The sequence below is a fragment of the Zalophus californianus genome, chromosome 1, assembly GCF_009762305.2.
Source record: "Zalophus californianus isolate mZalCal1 chromosome 1, mZalCal1.pri.v2, whole genome shotgun sequence".
In the NCBI taxonomy this organism is placed as follows: Eukaryota; Metazoa; Chordata; class Mammalia; order Carnivora; family Otariidae; genus Zalophus; species Zalophus californianus.
The window spans coordinates 11426287-11444461 of record NC_045595.1 but is presented as its reverse complement, the minus strand read 5'-3'; the positions used below and the strand labels follow the sequence as shown (position 1 = coordinate 11444461).

The 18175-nt window shown below is 51.2% G+C and overlaps 1 protein-coding gene across 1 annotated transcript; it reads left to right on the top strand.

The window, feature by feature from the left end:
* Positions 1–8270: 8270 nt before the first annotated feature.
* Positions 8271–18166, top strand: ILVBL (ilvB acetolactate synthase like). The gene is made up of 16 exons (XM_027585134.2): positions 8271–8440; positions 8969–9113; positions 10341–10542; positions 10668–10795; positions 10883–11021; positions 11116–11227; positions 13867–13966; positions 14104–14201; positions 14320–14456; positions 15452–15586; positions 16631–16745; positions 16847–17016; positions 17093–17163; positions 17247–17318; positions 17498–17603; positions 17720–18166. Exons 1-16 carry the CDS (start codon positions 8310–8312, stop codon positions 17896–17898), a joined length of 2040 nt encoding a protein of 679 aa, XP_027440935.2. The 5' UTR covers positions 8271–8309; the 3' UTR covers positions 17899–18166.
* The last annotated feature ends 9 nt before the right edge of the window (positions 18167–18175 follow it).

Here is an 18175-nt window from a genome sequence, read left to right as displayed (position 1 = left end):
CCGGCCTGTGACCGAGCGTTTCTATCTCTGGCACCCGACCCCGTGTGGAGTCTCCAAACCCAGCAGATCCCTGCGGTGCGTTCCCGCGCCGCTCCTCCCCAGGAAGGAAGGGGAGTCTCCCCGGATCTGCCGCTTGCCGGGTCCCTGCTGGAGGAGCAGTGGCCCGACTGAGCTGCGGATCACAGTTTATGGCAACCCCAAGCTGAGAGCCCGCACCTCGGCTCTGTCTCTGCAGCCGGCCTCCCCGCTCCGATACCTGGGAGCTCTGCCGCACTCAGGCACCCCCGGTCTTTCTGTGACCCCAAGGGTCCTGAGACCACACTGTCCCGGGAGGATTCCACCCCCTGCTTAGCCACTGCAGCGACGTCCCTCAGCGGAGCCGACTTCTAAAAGGTCCGATTTTGTGCTCCGCAGCTCTATCACTTGCCAGAAGCGGCCGGCGGAGGCCCCTCCCCTGCCGTCTATCCTCCCAAATATCGCCTCGGATTCACTTCTCCGCACGTCCTACCTTCCAGAAAGTGGTCGCTTTTCTGTTTAGAGAGTTGTTGCTACTCTCCTCTTTGATCTCCTGTTGAGTTCGTAGGTGTTCAGAATGGTTTGATCCCTATTCAGCTGAATTCCTGAGACCAGACGAAATCTAGGTCTCCTACTCCTCCGCCATCTTGCTCCGCCTCTCCTTGGTTCTGCTTTCCTTATAAACCATGTCTTCAATCCCTGGGTCCAAAGTAAGTTCTTTACCTCCAACCATTGTATCTACATCCCAGGCGACAGGAAAGGGTGTAAGGCTCGAAGGATCACATGCCCCTCCCTCTTACGGGCACAGTGTCGTCACATCTGTTCCTGTCCCATTGGCCGAAACTATGACCCTGAGGCAGACAGCAAGGGTGTCTGGACACATGGTTTTTAGGTGGATCGCCATGTGCCGGGCCACATCTTGGGAGTCCTATTTTAAAAAAATTTTTTTTTTTAAAGTAAGCTCTACACCCAACACGGGGCTTGAACTCACAGCCCTACTGACTGAGCCAGCCCAGCACCTCCTGGGAGTTCTATTTTTAAATGAGGAAGGTGAGAATAATTTTTGGCAGACAAGTAGCAACACATTACTTGTATCCTTCCAAGAATCAAGATGAGAAACACTGAGAGTTTAAAAAACTTGCCCCCTGTTACACAGCTAATGAAGACCCAAACCGGGATTCAGTCCCACATGGTGTGTTCTCTTAGCAACCTTCACCAGTTCACTGGGGGCCAGGACCCTGTGGAACCGAGAGATCACACACGACCCAAAAGAAATGTGGGATGAGAAGTGGAAGGGAGAGTAGAGCAAAGAAATTCTCAGATTTCCATCTCAGGTGATTTGAGGAGGAACCAAGAGAATAATAAAATTTGGACAAATTTCTAGATACTGTGTGTTCATGGTTATCTACTCCTGAAATGTTCCTTCTGAGAATGGAAAGTTCTTTTAATCCCTTCAGCCTCTGGGCATGACTAAAGAAGGGACACATTTGGGTGGGGTGCATTTTGAAGACTACACCTCTCCTCTCTGCCAATAATAATTGCCTTCAATTTTATAGTACGTAACATAAGATACAATATAATATAATATACATGTGTAACAGATGTTACTGTGAGAGTATTCCATGGTGTGGTTGTAGCACAGTCTAGCCATTCACCTAGTGAGGGACGTTTTGTTTTGTTTTTTGAGTTTTTGACCATTACAAATAAAGCTGACCCTAGAATGTTGAAATTCAATTTCTCTTTTCTCTTCTTGTCTTTTTTTCAATTTGTATTTTAAAGGTCATGTTAAGCACATTAAATTTTTTGTATGATGCTTCCATTTTTCTTTTAGATTTGGGAATCAGATGATTCACAAATTACTAAAAACTACCAAAAACTTAGCACAGGCATACCTCGTTTGATTGCACGTAGCTTTACTGCGCTTCCCTTCCCCACGCTTTGCAGACATCGTGCTTTTTACAAATTGAGGGTGTGCGGCAATCCTGTGTCGAGAGAGGCTACTGACGCCAGTTTTCCAACGGCTTTTGCTCACTTCACATCTCTGGGTCAGTTTCTGCTAGTGCTGGTAGTATTTCAAATTTTCTCACTATCACTATGATCTGTGGTCAGCTATCTTTGATGCTACCACTATAATTGTTTTGGGGTGCCATGAACTGTGCCCATATAAGTAGGTAAACCTAAACAATAATTGGGCTTGTTCTCACGGCTCCACTGCTCAGCTGGTCCCCCATCTCTCTCCTCTCCTTGGGCCTCCCTGTTCCCCGAGACACAACAATATTGAAAGTAGGCCAATTAACAACCCTACAGTAATCTCTAAGTGTTCAAGTGAAAGGAAGGGTCACACATCACTCACCTAAAAGCAAAAGCTAGGACGATCAAGCTTAGTGAGGAAGGCAGCCTGCAGGTAGAGAGAGAGGCTGGAGGTGAGGCCTCTTGTGCCAAACAGTCAACTTGTGATGCAAAGGAAATTAAAGTGCTAGTCCAGTGAACAAACACGGGTAATAAGAAAGCGAAACGGCCTTATTGCTGATGTGGGCTAAGTATGAGTGGTCTGGATAGAAGATCAAACCACAACAGCATTCCTTTAAGGCAAAGTCTAGTCCAGAGCAAGGCCCCAACTCTCTTCAATTCTGTGAAGGCTCAGAGAGGTGGGGAAGCTGCAGAAAGTCTGAAGCCAGTGGATGTTGGCTCATGAGGTTGAAGGAAAGAAGCCAATTTCATAACCTAAAAGTACAAGGTGAAGCAGCAGGTGCTGATGTAGAAGCTGCTCTGTATGACTTGCCCCTCCTGAGGATGATTGGAGGCCCCAGGGGTGCTGCCTCTGGCTCAAGCAGATGGAAACAAGGCTTGGGGGCTCCCATCAATTTAGAAGGAGCTCTGGGCACCTTGCGCTCCCTCTCAAAGGCTGTGTGAACATTTAGAAACACTGTCCACTCAACCAGAATCTGGAGATCTGGGTGCTAGTTCACCCCTGAACCACTCGTGGGGGCATGGGAAGATCCTGCCCCTTCTCTGTGACTCAGAGGTCATTAAATGGAGGAATTGACACTGATGATCTCTTCTCTCTTGGATATTTTCAGGCTGTATGCTGTCTCTGGAGCTCATAGGCTTGATGAGGCTATGAAGGTCTGGCAAGGTCACTGTTTCCCAAAATGTGAAGCACATAAGAGTAACATTTCCTGCAGATGGCGTTAAAGAAAACTTTGCATTACCCAGGCAGAAATGCATTCCTTTTTCTAATTCTCTCTCAGGGCTACTGATTACTTCAAGGAAAAACAATTCAGTCTGATGCTAGTGGATCTTTTGTTTGTTTATTACATTTTTATTTATTTATTTATTTTAAAGATTTTATTTATTTATTTGAGAGAGAGAGAGAGCACATGAGAGGGGGGAGGGTCAGAGGGAGAAGCAGACTCCCCGCCGAGCAGGGAGCCCGATGTGGGACTCGATCCAGGGACTCCAGGATCATGACCTGAGCCGAAGGCAGTCGCTTAACCAACTGAGCCACCCAGGCGCCCCTGTTTATTACATTTTTAAAAATTTGAGGATGACACACAATGTTACATTAGTTTCAGGTGTACAACATAGCGATTCCACATCTCTGTACCCTACGCTGTCCTCACCGCAGGTGTAGCCACTGTCTGTCACTGGACAACACTACAATATCATCGACTGTATTCTCTGTATTGTACCCTTCAGTCTCGTGGTTTATTCATGCCATAACTGGAAGCCTGTACCTCCCACTCCCCTTCACCCATTTTGCCCATCCTCCCATCCCCCTTCTCTCTAGCAACTATTGGTTTGCTTATAGGTCTGATTCTGCTTTTTGTTTGTTTATTCTTTTTTTATTTGTTTGTTTTTTACATTCCACAAATAAGTGAAATCAGATGGTATTTCTCTCTCTCAGTCTGACTTATTTCTGCTAGTGTATCTTTAAAAATTATTTATTTACATTGTGTATGTTTAATATTTATCCCTATACACACATATGTATGAAATTATATGTATAATTTATTTATATAAAAGAAGATTTATTTATTTATTTTTAGAGAAAGAGAGATAGAGAGGGGGGAGGGGCAGAGGGAGAGGGCGAGAGGGAATCTCCAGCAGACACCGTGCTGAGTGTGGAGCCCAATGTGGGGCTGGATTCTACAACCCCGAGATCATGACCTGAGCCGAAACCAAGAGCTGGACGCTCAACTGACTGAGCCACCCAGGGGCCCCAAATTTAAAAGTATCATACATTAAAATAGATTTTTTTAATTCAATGAATTTTAACACATGCCACTGCCACGATAATCTTGATACAGAACATCACCTCAGAAACTCCCTCATTCTACACCCTTTATAGTCACATCCTTCCTTTTTCCTCAGGAACCCCTGATCTGTCCTCTCTCACTATGGTTTTGTACTTGGAGAATATCATATTAATGGAATCATATAGCATGTAACCTTTTGAGACTGGCTTCTTTCACTCAGCATAAGAGTGTGTGTGTGTGTGTGTGTGTGTGCACATGTATAGCTTGTGGATATTTTTTAGTGTTTTTTTTTTCTCCAGTATGTAGTTTTTTAAAAAATCAACATATAATGTACTATTTGTTGCAGGAGTACAGGTCTGTGATTCATCAGTCTTATACAATACCCAGTGCTCATTATAACACATACCCTCGCCAATGTCCATCACTCCATTATCCCATCCACCCACACCCCTCCCCTCCAGTAATCCTCAGTTTATTTCCTAAGATTAAGAGTAGTCTCTAAAATCTTAATATACTGTGTCTGTGTGTTGGGTTTTGTTTCTTTTTGTTTGGCTATGACTTAGATATAGTTTGGCACTATCACCGATATTTTCATCTCTAAGTGAAAATAAAAATTTTCACAAACTCTCATTCTGTTTTAATTACACTGCTTAGTGAATTACTCTAAAAAGAAAAAAATGGTAACTTTAAACTTATCAAATATACTTACTTGGTCTGTTTGTTGACTTATTTTTTTCCTAAAAGCAGGCAAGCTCTTCTTTTTGCTTACATATTTCAACAATTAAAAATAATTTGCCCAGGGGGCGCCTGGGTGGCTCAGATGGTTAAACATCTGCCTTTGGCTCAGGTCATGATCCCAGGGTCCTGGGATCGAGCCCCACATGGGGCTCCTGGCTCAGCGGGGAGCCTGCTTCTCCTTCTCCCTCTGCCTCTCTCCCTGCTCATGCTCTCTCTCTCTCTCTCTCTCTCTCTGTATCTGTGTCTCAAATGAATAAATAAAATCTTTTTTTTAAAGATTTTATTTATTTATTTGACAGAGAGAGACACAGCGAGAGAGGGAACACAAGCAGGGGGAATGGGAGAGGGAGAAGCAGGCTTCTTGCTGAGCAGGAAGCCCGATGAGGGGCTCGATCCCAGGACCCTGGGATCATGACCCGAGCCAAAGGCAGACGCTTAACTTAACCCTAACTGAGCCACCCAGGGGCCCCCATAATTTGATTTGTAATGATAATCTGAGAACACAGAGTTAATAGCCTTTCTAAAATTAAAGGATAAGTGATATTTAAAGTAAACCTTTTTAATAGTATCTTATTTCTCTATTACAGAAATGGTATTCCATTCAACATAAAAAATTAAATGTTTTCGGAGATTAAAATAATTTTAAATAGTCAGGATTATATGACACCAGCATAAGGAATGCTGATATTTGATATATTAATCTGATGTATAATTTATAACATCTTCATTCTTTAAAACGATTTCACCAAAAATATCATTGATTTCATCAAAAGGTAAAAGGCCAGAACATTCAAATAGAAACTCAAGAGTCTGTCTAGGAATAATAACATATGCAACATACAATCCCACAGACCTTTGCCAGAATTAAACATAAATTATGACTGATGTTTGTGGTTCTGGCTTTTCTTGCCCCCACACCCCCCGTTTTTATTGAAGTATAACTGATATATAACATTATGCTTTAAGGTATACAACCAATGGTTTGATATACATATATATTGCAAAATGATGACTACAATAAGCTAACATCCATCACCTCACATCATTGCAATTTTTTTCTTGTGATGAGAACTTTTAAGACCTACTCTCTTAGCAGCTTTCAGATCTACAATACAATATTTTTTTTTAAAGATTTTATTTATTTTTGGCAGAGAGAGAAAGAGAGAGCACAAGCAGAGGGAACAGCAGAGGGAAAGGGAGAAGCAGACTCCCTGCTGAGCAGGGAGCCTGATGTGGGGCTCGATCCCAGGACCCTGGGATCATGACCTGATCCGAAGGCAGACGCTTAACCATCTGAACCACCCAGGTGCCCCTACAATACAATATTGTTAACTGTGGTTTCCAAGCTGTAAATTACATCCCCAGGACTTATTTATCTTTTAACTGGATGTTTGTACCTTTTGACCAGTTTCCCTTCTATTCCTTCCTCCCACCCTGCCTTCTGGGAACCACAATCTCTTCTCTGAGCATAATTATTTTGAGATTCATCCAAGTTGTTTTGTGTTTCAGCAGTTTGTCCTTCTATTGCTGAGTAGTGTTCCATGATAGGGATGGACCACAGCTTGTTGAACCATTCACCTATTGAGGGCATTAATCTTAAAGATAAAACCATCAGTTATTTGGGCTTATTGAGGGATAGCAGAAAATTACAATTCAGGATACACAAGCTACAGCAACATTATAGGCAAATCTGGAGAACACAGGCAAGGTATGTTTTTTATAGAGGAAAAGGGAGGTTTGGGAGGAGCTGTTATAACCCAAAAGCTCATTGGAGTAAACTGGGAGTTCCAAGAATAGTGACTTTTCATTAGCTGAGCTGTCACCATCCCTCATTAGCTGGGCTGCTGCTGGGGGAGGAGGAGAACCTTTCTTTCTCCTGCTGGAGTAGTACAATAGTATGCATTCTCAAGACTTACAAGGTAAGTCTCTTCCTGCTAGGTCTGCAGTTGATGATGAGTGGTAGGGCGTGCGAGCTCCCCTTCTAGCCTCCCAGCTCCATTTTAAATGAGGTTTCCTTTTACTAATTTTCACAAGGGACATTTGGTTTTTCCAGTTTTTGGCTATTACAAATAAAGCCCCTATGAATAACAGTGTGCAGGTTTTGTGTGACTTACGCTGTTCAAAATCTTCTCTGCTTTCCAACTCACTTAGAATAAAATGCAGTGTTAAGTGCAAGGGTGTCCGGGTGGGTCCCAAATGTTACACCCTGTGACAGGCATGGGGAAGCCAAGTGGTTGAAGCACAGTACCTGTTTCTGAGGTGCTCCCAGTCAGCCAGCAGCCGTGCTTGAGTTCACGTTGTGCCTCTTTCACTTACAAGCTGTGTGACCTTGAGCAAGTTCCTTAACCTCCTCTTCCGTTTCCTCATCTGTAAATGGGGATATTAATAATATAAACTACCTTACGGGGCTGTTGTGAGGATTAAATGAGTAGATGTGAAGAGTGTATGGAACAGCCCCTCGTATGTAATAAGTGCTTAATGAAAAGTAATGATCACTATTTCATTATTGGCTTTGGGAATTTAATTGGACCTAGAAGGCCTTTCTAGGAAGTTTGCATTTTATCCTGTTAATTACTGGCAGGGAGAGTGGGCTTGAGCGGGCAGATGAGAGATATAAGGGAGAGGGACCGGCTTGGAGACTGTTGGACTACTCCTAACAGCTCTCATAGAGTGGCAGGGAGAGACCGTTTGGAGTGGGTTCTAGAGGGAATAGAAAGAGGGCTCATGCGGCCGTTCTGGCCACATCCCCTTCGCTGATGGGGAGATCATTTTCCAGAGGCCAGACGGCTGGAACCAGGCCCTTCCGGCTTCGGAATGTCCACTACCCTGCACTCTGAGCTGAGAAACCCCAAAGGTCGGGAAAGAAAGCGGGGCTAACAGCAGAGGCGGACCTACGAGCGAGGGGGCGGGGCTTGTTTAGGACGTGTTCCCGGTGGTGGCTTCTGGGGAGCGGCCTGTGACGATCACGTCCAGCTCATCTGAAGGGGCATTCGGCACGGCTGGTGTGAAAGCAGGCGGGCTCGGAAAGCCCGAAGACTACAGGCTGAAACGTGGGGGCCAATGGAAGGCCGCGGAAAGCCCGCTCCAGGAGGTCTCGGCTCCCGCAAGCCGCCGAGGGGCGTGGCCTCTTGTAAAGAAAAGTGTTAGGCCTGAACGGCGAGCCAATGAGAGGCGGGGAAGGCGGGGCCTGTGCGCGAGCGGCCAGTAGGGACAGGGTCCTTATAGGAGGTGCTTGTGTCCCAGAGCGTGGTTACGGCTCTGCGCACGCGCGTCGGGCCGGTCTACAGGGTATCGCTGATGTTAGTGAAGAGAAAGGGGCACGGCCACAGCTCCGGGCCCAGTCCCCCCCCCCCCCCAAAGGCCTCGGGCTTGGGTCACGTGACACGAAGGGCGCCGAATTCCTCTGGAGTCAGCGCCTTTTCCCGCAGGTGAAGGCCAGAGTGCCCCGGGGGTGGGAGAAGCCTTCTGACCTCGACCCGCGGCCTGGGGTGTAGGGTCGAGTTCCGGCGCTTGCAGTGGGCAGAAGTCTGGCTTTAGGAGAGGGGCGCACTCTAGCTTGGGGGCGTGGCCTCGTCCTAGGTGACGTAGATGCGAGGTGTGCGGGCTCAACTTAGGGGCTGAGATTCGGATCCAGGTGTAAAAGAGAGGCGGGGCTCCCCGCCAATTCGTGGAGAAGTAGGTAAGTGTTAAAAGCTATGTTGAGGCCGTTCTGGCCGCACTGACCTGTGGTGGCCTAGTTTCAGTGGTGGTGGTGACGTAAGGGGGGGGCTGGCGTCTTAGGAGGCGTGGCCTGGTTCTCTAGATGCGTGGCATCGTCCGGAGACAGGCTGTGTAAGGGGCGTGGCCGCGCAGAACGGGGGGGGGGGGAGAGGCGTGGCCCGGCACCCGTGCGGGAGGGGGCGTACCTTCTGGAAAAGATCTCTGCACCCAGTTGCTGGCCCTGTCCTTTCTTTCAGGTGCCGCGTCATGGAGACTTTCGCGGCCGCCACCCCTGCTGGGAACTTCTTCCCCTCCTTGCTGTTCTTGGCCTGCGGGACGCTAGTAGCTGCTCTGCTGGGCGCCGCGCACCGCCTGGGGCTCTTCTATCAGTTGATGCACAAGGTGCGGGGTCACAGATCAGCGGGGGCTGGGGGCAGCCAAAGAAGGAACGAGCTCCTGGCACTTCCTGTACCTCACGTATTTTGCAGGCGGAGAAAGTGAGGCCCGACTAATCTGGGGGGGGCTCGGTCGGGAAATTCTATGCACTTCCCTGTCCCCATTGCCGGGTTGCAGACAAGGCCCTGGACTTGGCTTCTAGGAAGAGAGAATCTGGAGTATCTGCGTGTTGACTCAGCGCCCGGCCCATTCGTTCCCCAGTGGCCACGAGCCCTTTTCACAGAGCACTGCTCCCTAAATCCGGTGTGGTCAGAGTGGGCCAAAGGCAGGCACCTGAGGGGGGGCTGTGACAGTTGTCATGTACCTCTCAACACGTCCCTGAATAGTTGCTTTTGTTTCTGCCCTCATTTTCCACAAGAGGAAACAGGCTCAAGATAGCTTGTGTGGTAACTTGCCATAGGTGATCTTTTTGGGAAGAGTTGACCCCAGAGACCTCACTCTGAACTTCTTGGCTCCTCCCTCAGGAATCTGCCCGTTCCCGGACTCCTTCCCCAGTCCTTCCTTTCTTCACCAGGAGCAACGGGAGCAAGGCTAGTAGCCTTGAGGATCTGTGGAGGTTTAAGGCAGAGGCCTCTGTTGTGCAGGGCAGTGAGGAAGCAGGGTCTGGGAAGCCTCAGCATGATCTCTGCCAGCAAGCCGCTGGTGTGCCAGGTGCTTGGTGGCTGTAGCAAGTCAGCTGGGCCTGCCCACTGGGCTTGCCTCCTAGTGAGTGGGAGGAAGTCTAGCAGGCTGGAATCAGCAGTCAGGCTACCAGGCCCTGGAGGGCAGGCAGTTCTGGAATCTCAGCAGGTAGCCCCTAGCCAAACTGTTTCAGGTTCTCGGGATCCATTTTTCCTCTCCTTCACCCTGATTGCCCCACTGCCCTCAAGACAGGCAGTGTAACAGAAAGAGGGAACTTAAGAGCATTGGTTGTATGGGACGTTGACTATTGCTAGGGCAAGTCTTGGTCACCTTAGCTGCAAAGGGTTATAATCACCAGATGATCTGATAGGATGACATGTGCTGTTGCTCTGGACCCGGCACATGGTATGTTAGGTGCCTAACCAACATCAGACTTTCTCTGACTCTGTCCTGCCCCCCTCCTTGGGGGGGCGAGATTGCCTTCTCCCTCCCTGCCCTGGTGCCCTTGCTCTGGTCCTTGATAATCTTGCTCCTCCCCCTCTGTGGGCCCAGGTGGACAAGGCAAGCATTCAGCATGGCGGGGAAAACGTGGCAGCTGTGCTGAGGGCCCATGGCGTGCGGTTCCTCTTCACACTGGTCGGTGGGCACATTTCCCCGCTGCTGGTGGCCTGCGAGAAGCTGGGTATCCGTGTGGTGGACACACGCCACGAAGTCACAGCTGTCTTTGCCGCCGATGCCGTGGCCCGCCTGACCGGTGAGGGCAGAGCAGAGAGGGCTGAGGGCTGGGGAGAATGGGATGGGAGGTTTCGAGGGGCGGAGTTTTTTCAGAGGTGGCAAGGACGGTGGGCACAGATGGCTGTGATGGATTCTGTGTTTCAGGGATGGTGGGTGTGGCCGCAGTGACAGCAGGCCCTGGCCTCACCAACACGGTGACTGCAATGAAGAACGCCCAGATAGCTCAGTCCCCAGTCCTGCTTCTGGGTGGGGCTGCCAGCATGCTCCTACAGGTGCCTTGTCCTTGGTGGGTGGTGGGGGCCCCAGGGAGCCTCAGAGGGCTCATGTGTTGACTCTCTGGATGCCTCTCTTTCCACCAGAACCGGGGTGCACTCCAGGCCATTGATCAGATGTCCCTGTTTAGGCCACTGTGCAAGTTTTGTGCTTCTGTGCGGAGGGTGCGAGACATCGTGCCCACTCTGAGGGCTGCGATGGCTGCTGCCCAGTCAGGCACCCCAGGTAGGTGGGGGGCATGTGCTGGGCAGTGGTCAGGCCCTAAGTCCTGGGTCTAGGGAGCCATGGCAGGCTCAGTATCCTCCCTGCCCCTCTGCAGGCCCAGTGTTTGTGGAGCTGCCCATTGATGTGCTGTACCCCTACTTCATGGTCCAGAAGGAGGTGGTGCCAGCCAATCCGCCCAAGGACCTCATGGGTCGACTGGTCTCCTGGTGAGTAGCCCCACTCCCACCATGCCCTCTCCAGCCCCCTGCCCTCTTTTGTAACTTCTTGCCAGCATCTGTCTCTCCTTTGACCATTCATCGGCTTGCATGTCAATTGAGTGGGGGGAGGGCAGCCATGGGAAGAGCATTCTAGGTAGAGGAACTACATATGCAAAGGTCTTGAGGCAGGAGCAAACTTGGTGGGTTGGGAAAGCAAGGTAGCCTGTGTGGCAGCAGCAGGTAAGCAAAGGGGCAGGGGCTGAGCTCAGAGCAGCCAGCAGGGGCCATTGGGAGGACCTGGATTTTTTTTTTTTTTTTTTTTTTAATTTGAGTTCCATTGAGAAGCATTACAGGGCCTTTAGCAGAGGCATGGGATACCCTGATTCAGGTTTTTATGTTCTCTCTGATTGCTCTTGGAGAATGGACTGTGGAGTTGGGTGGAAGCTGGGAAGCCAGGGAGGAGGTGTGGTGGGCCTTGGGATGAGAGGCAGTGGTGGCCTGGATCCGGGTGGTGGCCGTGAGATGCAGAGACACAGATGGATCACATGTGAGTGCTGGGACCTCCATCTGGCCAGGATAAGGGATAAGCTCGAAGGTTTTCCTAGAAGAGCTACAAACTTGAGGGGGGCCTCTTTCAGTTGAGAGGCTAGAAAGGGGTTCCAGCCCAGGCAGAGGTATATGAAAAAGATCTGTTTTTGGTCACCACTGAGATGGGCCTGGCTGACAGCACAGGAAAGAGAGTCGATTCTCCTTCCCCTCTATCCCTTCCCTTTGCCTGTGTTTGCCCTTCCATCTTCCGTTCCCCTTCCACCACATACTTAGCGAGTGCCATACTTAGCAGGTACCAGGATAGGCAGGCCGTTGCCCCCTTGAGAGACAGCACCTTGAGGGCTGGCTCGGGGTAGCAGTTTTATTCATGTGTCTTTTATAACAACCCTGAGTCAAGATGGAAAGGTATTATTATGGGTGTTTCATAGATTGGGTAACTGGCCCCAAGGGGGCCAAATCACTGGCATGAAGTCACCCAGCTTATTACTGGCACACAAGGATTCAGCCTGGAGGACCCCTCGGTGCTTTGTCCACAGAGCTATGTGCTGTCTATAATGAATGAAGTGAAAGCCCAGAGCGATGGGTCCAAATCCCAGGACTGCGGCTAACTAGCTGTGTTAACCTTGAGCAAACGGTGAAGCCTTTCTTTTTTTCCACCAGTTTAATTGAGATAACACAGGGCGAAGTTTAAGGTGGACAGTGCAATCATTTAATCTTCCTTGACTTCACCTTCCTTATCTGTAAAATGGGGGAGCGTTGCTTGTTTTTCTCTCCAGACTAAGATTCTGTGAAGAATAAAACGAGGTCATTTTGATAGTGTAAAATGCGGGAGTGAATAATTAACTGTTATTTTCTTAAATAAGGATACGGTCAGAGTCCAGTGTCCCTATCAGGTGTGAGGCAGGGTGTCTCCCATCTTTTCTCCAACATGGTTAGGGATCCACAAATACAGAGGGGGATTCAGGAGTCCTGAACACGTAGGAAGTGGCTGGTGACCCGGTCAGGGAGGCTCAAGTGTCAAGCAGTTTTATTCTGTGGCGGTGACAGCAGTCTCTCTGCTGCTGTCCCCCCCTCCCTGCCCTGCTCCCCCCCATCCTCCATTCACCTCTTCTTTGTTATTTTTTTAATTTTTTAAAATTTCTTTTTAAAGATTTTATTTATTTGACAGACACAGCAAGAGAGGGAACACAAGCAGGGGGAGCAGCAGAGGGAGAGGGAGAAGCAGATTCCCCGCTGAGCAGGGAGCCTGATGTGGGACTCGATCCCAGGACCCTGGGATCATGACCTGAGCTGAAGGTGGACGCTTAACTGACTGAGCCACCCAGGCGCCCCTCCATTCTCCTCCTCTCTCTCGGGCTCCCCCTACTCGGCCCCTAGTCCTTTCTTTGCCTTTTCTTTTTATGTTGGTTCCTTCTTTGGCCTTTTCTCATTGTCTACAATCTTGGTTCCTCCTTAAAAGAGAAACAGAAGCTTCAGGCTATGGCTGCTTTCTGCCAACGCCCACGTGTCTTGTTTTTGGTTGGGCTGAGTGTTCCTCAGGGAGGTCAGAGCTGGGCAGGAGGTATCTCTCTGTCTCCAGGCCCCGCACTGGCCCACACAGATGGTCGGGGCCCTAGGACCCAATGAGTAAAGAGACAGAAGGAGGTGTCAGAGCCAGAGAAAGTGGCTTGAGTGCTAGGGATATTAGTAGCCTCACTGATACAGTGTTTCGCAAAGTGCTTCATATCCTGGATGGATAGGTAGCGAACCTTGGAAGGGAGATTCCCTTTTACATTTTACCTTAACTTCAGAAAGGTTAAGTCACTTGCCAGGTCACACAGCTAGAAAGAGGAGCCGCATGTGGCTGCCCTTGCAGCCGTCCGTGGCCCTGATCGTGGTACTCCACGCCTGTGTCACTTGTTTCTGAGGGTCTGTGTCCGGTTGGGTAGTCGCCAGAAGCTTCTGAAGGGAACCGGCTCCTGGAGACTTGGCCATTGGCGTGTGCCTCTCCTGGTCCACTCCTGTGCCTGTCTCACTTCCCTGCTAGACCATGGCCTCCTCCAGCTCCTGGAGCCCCTGTCACTGATCCTGGTAACCGCTTCTTCCTCTCACCTTTGCAGGTACTTAGAGAATTACCTGGCCAACCTCTTTGCAGGAGCCTGGGAGCCTCAGCCTGAGGGCCCTCTGCCTCTGGACATTCCCCAGGCATCCTCCCAGCAGGTGAATTGCTTCTCTTCCCTGGCTGAGGACCCCCACCTGGCAGGATGGTCTCTCTTTGAGTCAGTATTGGGGCGTTGATCTTGGGGGCTGATGGTGACTCACACGGTTGGCTCTTTGAGCCCCATCTCTCATCCCAGGTTCAGCGCTGTATGGAAATCTTGAGCCGAGCCAAAAGGCCCCTTATTGTGCTGGGGAGCCAGGCTCTGCTGCCTCCGACACCTGCTGACAAACTTCGGTGAGAAGGCTTAGCCCTGCCCTTACTCTCAAATACCTGGTCCCTGGTCTCCTGTTGCCGTGTGGGCTGGGGCATGCCCTTGAGACTACACTCACCTCTGTTCTGCCTGGACCCTCAGGGCTGCTGTGGAGACCCTTGGCATCCCCTGCTTCCTGGGAGGGATGGCGCGAGGACTGCTGGGCCGCAACCACCCCCTCCACATCCAGCAGAACCGTAGCGCTGCCCTGAAGAAAGCAGACGTTGTCCTTCTGGCAGGTGGGCCTCGGCCTCTGCCCTCTTCCTGTTTCCTCCCTCCAGGCACCCCCCCCCTTTGTGACCCTGACCTTCCTAGTCAGGTACTTCCTGGCACCCTACCCTCATAATCACCCACGGTCTTATCTTGGGCCCCACCCCTTCCCCTTTCAAGGGTTTAGACGACCGTGTACTTTGAAGCCTAGGCAAACTCTCGCAAGGTTGCCACTGTGTTGTAGGACTCAGTTTCACACAGAGGAGAGTGCACGGATAGCGGGCACCTGCAGTGTTTATGTTCAGCATTTGCGTTTGTATGCTTTATACAGGATTTCTGTAGCACAGACACGCATGGCATGTACGTTTTCATGTGAGGTATTTGGAGTCCTGCCCCACACGTAATAATTTTCTCAGTTCTCTGTTGTGTAATAACCATCCCTAAATTCGGTGACTTGAACTTATCATTTCTTAAGGTCCACCTAGAGGTTAGGTGGTAGCTTTTCTGGTTTCGATGGGGCTCATTCATGAGTCTGTAGGTGGAGAGGCAAGAAGGCATCTGAGCTGATCTGGGCTGGGCTGGCACGTATACTTGGCCTTGGCTGACTACAGGTTAGGCTGACATGGCCTTCGCAGGGATAATTGAGTTCTTTCACTCTTCCCTACCCCTTTGTCCAGCTTTCTTATCATCCAGCAGGCTAGCCCGGGCTTGCTCACTTGGTGGAGGATGAGAAACATGCAGGGATGGGAGAGCAAGGTTTTTCAAGAGAGACAGTAGAAGCCACAATTCTTGAAGCTTGGTCTCGGGAACGCCTGCCTTCACCTGCCGCACTCTATGGGCCAGAGCACGTCCCCGAGGCCAGCCCAGATTTGAGGGGTGCGGAGCTGTGAAGTCACTGCAGTCGGTAGTGGTAGAGTGAGAAAGGAAGAATGGGGGCCCTTCTGCATTTAGCTTGCTGTGGTGGATTAAGTAAGGTGGTGGGACACTGGCTCTCCAGCCACTGAGACCCTATTCCCCACTCCAGGAGCCGTGTGTGACTTCCGTCTGTCTTATGGCCGTGTCCTCAGCCGCAGCAGCAAGATCATCATTGTCAGCCGTAACCGGAAAGAGATGTTGCTTAATTCAGACATGTTCTGGAAGCCCCAGGAAGCCGTGCAGGGTGAGCTCCTGGGACCCCCACCGCCCCAAACACATATATGCTCTTCCCTGTCTTCTGACCTCTGCTGTAGCTGGCTTGAGCCAGGTGCTGGTGAGCAAAGCCCAGACCCTGCCCCGGTGGCACCCAGTCAGCCAGGGACACACATTTGGCTCTCAGACTGATGGGTGCTTCTGGATGAACAAATGGTGGGGCGTGCATAAGAGGGAGGGCCTGGGAATGTGCATGTGATCTTGCCCGTGGTTGCAAACCTTCCCATGCTGCCAGCTGCCTGGAGGACAGAGATATTCTTCCTGGGCCCCCGAGGCCTCTGTTGTCCTGTCATGCCATCCCTGTTCAGTCTGCTCCCACAGCCTTTATGTGCTCTGCTCTGCCCATTGTTCCAAGCATGTTGACGGTGCTACACGGAACTCTTGCATCAAGCGGAGAAGTGGCATTGCTGCGTTCGTGTTTGGGCAGGTCCACTGTAGTAGCTGGTAGGCTGTGAGTCGGAGAGGGCAGGTGGAGGCCAGGGGCCCGTTAACCCCGGGCCAGGACAGAAAGGACGAGGCCTGGAGTGGGAGCAGACAGGGAAGACAGACTCCGCTTCTGAGCCTCCATGGGATCATTTCTAAGACCGAGATGAAAAGTACATCACTGGCCCATTTCTCGGTCACTTCACAAGCACTCTGCATGTCTGGGTCGGAGAGACGTGCTTGGCTGATGAAGGTGTTTGGAGGGACGTGTTTTAGAGGCAGGACTGACAGCACTGCCTGATCTGGGGGGTGAGGAGGAGGCAGGCAACAAGGCTGCTTGGGATTCTAACCCACTTCGTGCTTCCTAAACGTTCACTTCTCTGGCCTTGCTCTCTGCCTCACCTTGGCTGCCCTAACCTGGTTCTGGCAGACTTCTGGGGTGTGTTTTACCTGTTTTGCCCTAGGAACATCCCCGGCCTGCCTCCTTGTCTCCTGCTGGAATGTTGCCACTGGATTCCTGCTGTCACTGGGCCTCTGATGCTGGAAGGGCAGGAGGCCACTTCCCTGCAGCTGTACCCTCTTCCTTCCCTAGGAGACGTGGGCTCCTTTGTGGTGAGGCTGGCGGAGGGCCTTAAGGGCCAGACGTGGGCCTCAGACTGGACGGAGGAGCTTCGGCAAGCTGACCAGCAGAAGGAGCAGGCCTTTCGGTGGGGACCGGGGTGGAGTGGACGCATGGGCTGGGGGTGTGACTGTGGGTTCCTGGAGGGCTCTGTTGCTGGCCCTGCTGACGTGTGCCGCTCCATGGCAGGGAGAAGGGGTTGATGCCTGTAGCCCAGCACCTGAACCCAGTGTGGGTACTGCAGCTGGTGGAGGAAACTCTGCCTGACAACTCGATTCTGGTGGTCGACGGTGGGGACTTCGTGGGTACTGCTGCCCACCTGGTGCGGCCCCGTGGTCCCCTGTCCTGGCTCGATCCTGGTAAGGAGGGGCCTGTGCGTGGGACAGCTAGCATTGTCCAGGCCCCTTTACACCCACCTGCTCTTGGTCTTCCTAGGGGCCTTTGGGACTCTGGGCGTTGGTGCAGGATTTGCACTCGGGGCCAAACTGTGCCGGCCGGATGCCGAGGTGAGTGAGGGTGCTGGAGGCGGGGGGCAGTGAGTGGGTTTTCTGGGCAGTGAGCCACTCAACCAGCCTTGTTCCCTGCTCAGGTGTGGTGCCTGTTTGGAGATGGAGCTTTTGGCTATAGCCTCATTGAATTTGACACCTTCGTCAGGCACAAGGTGATCGAGCTGCCCAGAGGGAAGCTCGGAGCTTGGGGTTCTGGGAGAGGTCATCGGGGTGGGCAGGGCTAGGGAGGGAGCTGCTTCTGTCTGGCAAAGGTCCTGTCCCTGTCTTTGTCCTCTGGCTGGCCAAGCCTTAAAACTGAAGGCTGTGGCCTGGCCTCATCCTTTCTTTGCAGATCCCAGTGATTGCTTTGATAGGGAATGATGCTGGCTGGACCCAGATTTCTCGGGAGCAGGTGCCCTCTCTGGGCAGCAATGTGGCCTGTGGCCTGGCTTACACTGGTGAGAAGCTGGGGTAGGGTGGAGAGAGGGTGAAGCTGTTTCATGCGTTCCTCTCCTGGGCTGACTGCATGGTGTCCTAGGTCCCTGCCACCATCTCACTTGACTTCCCCTTTTAGATTATCACCGGGCAGCCATGGGACTTGGGGCTCAGGGCTTGCTGCTCTCACGGGAGAAAGAAGATCAGGTGGTCGAGGTGCTTCGTGATGCTCAACAGCAGTGCCGAGGTGGCCACCCGGTTGTGGTCAACATCCTCATTGGGAGGACAGACTTTCGAGATGGCTCCATTGCTGTGTAGGGCCTCATGGGTCAGCACCCTTGGCCTTCCCACCCCTGGACTGTGCCTGGCTGGTTTAGAGTCTCCTCCTTGCCTGCCTTGGACTTGGCTGATCAGGTCCAGTGACTCTACAACCCTCCCTGAAGACAGGGGCTGGGGCGGTCAGAGCTCAGAGAGGTTCCCTGGCAGCACTGGAGAGCTCCTGGGCCTTTTTCTCTGGGCACAACTGCCCTTTCTCCCTTCCTCTCGGGCACACTGAATAAACCACCCGTGTGGGCCCCAGCACTCATTCCAGAAC

Excerpts from the sequence above, each read along its gene's own strand:
- ILVBL (XM_027585134.2), top strand. The coding sequence starts at position 8,310 with ATGTTAGTGAAGAGAAAGGGGCACGGCCACAGCTCCGGGCCCAGTCCC. Across the intron at positions 9,114-10,340 it reads TCTATCAGTTGATGCACAAG|GTGGACAAGGCAAGCATTCA; the intron begins GTGCGGGGTCAC and ends CTGTGGGCCCAG. Across the intron at positions 14,457-15,451 it reads AGACGTTGTCCTTCTGGCAG|GAGCCGTGTGTGACTTCCGT; the intron begins GTGGGCCTCGGC and ends TCCCCACTCCAG.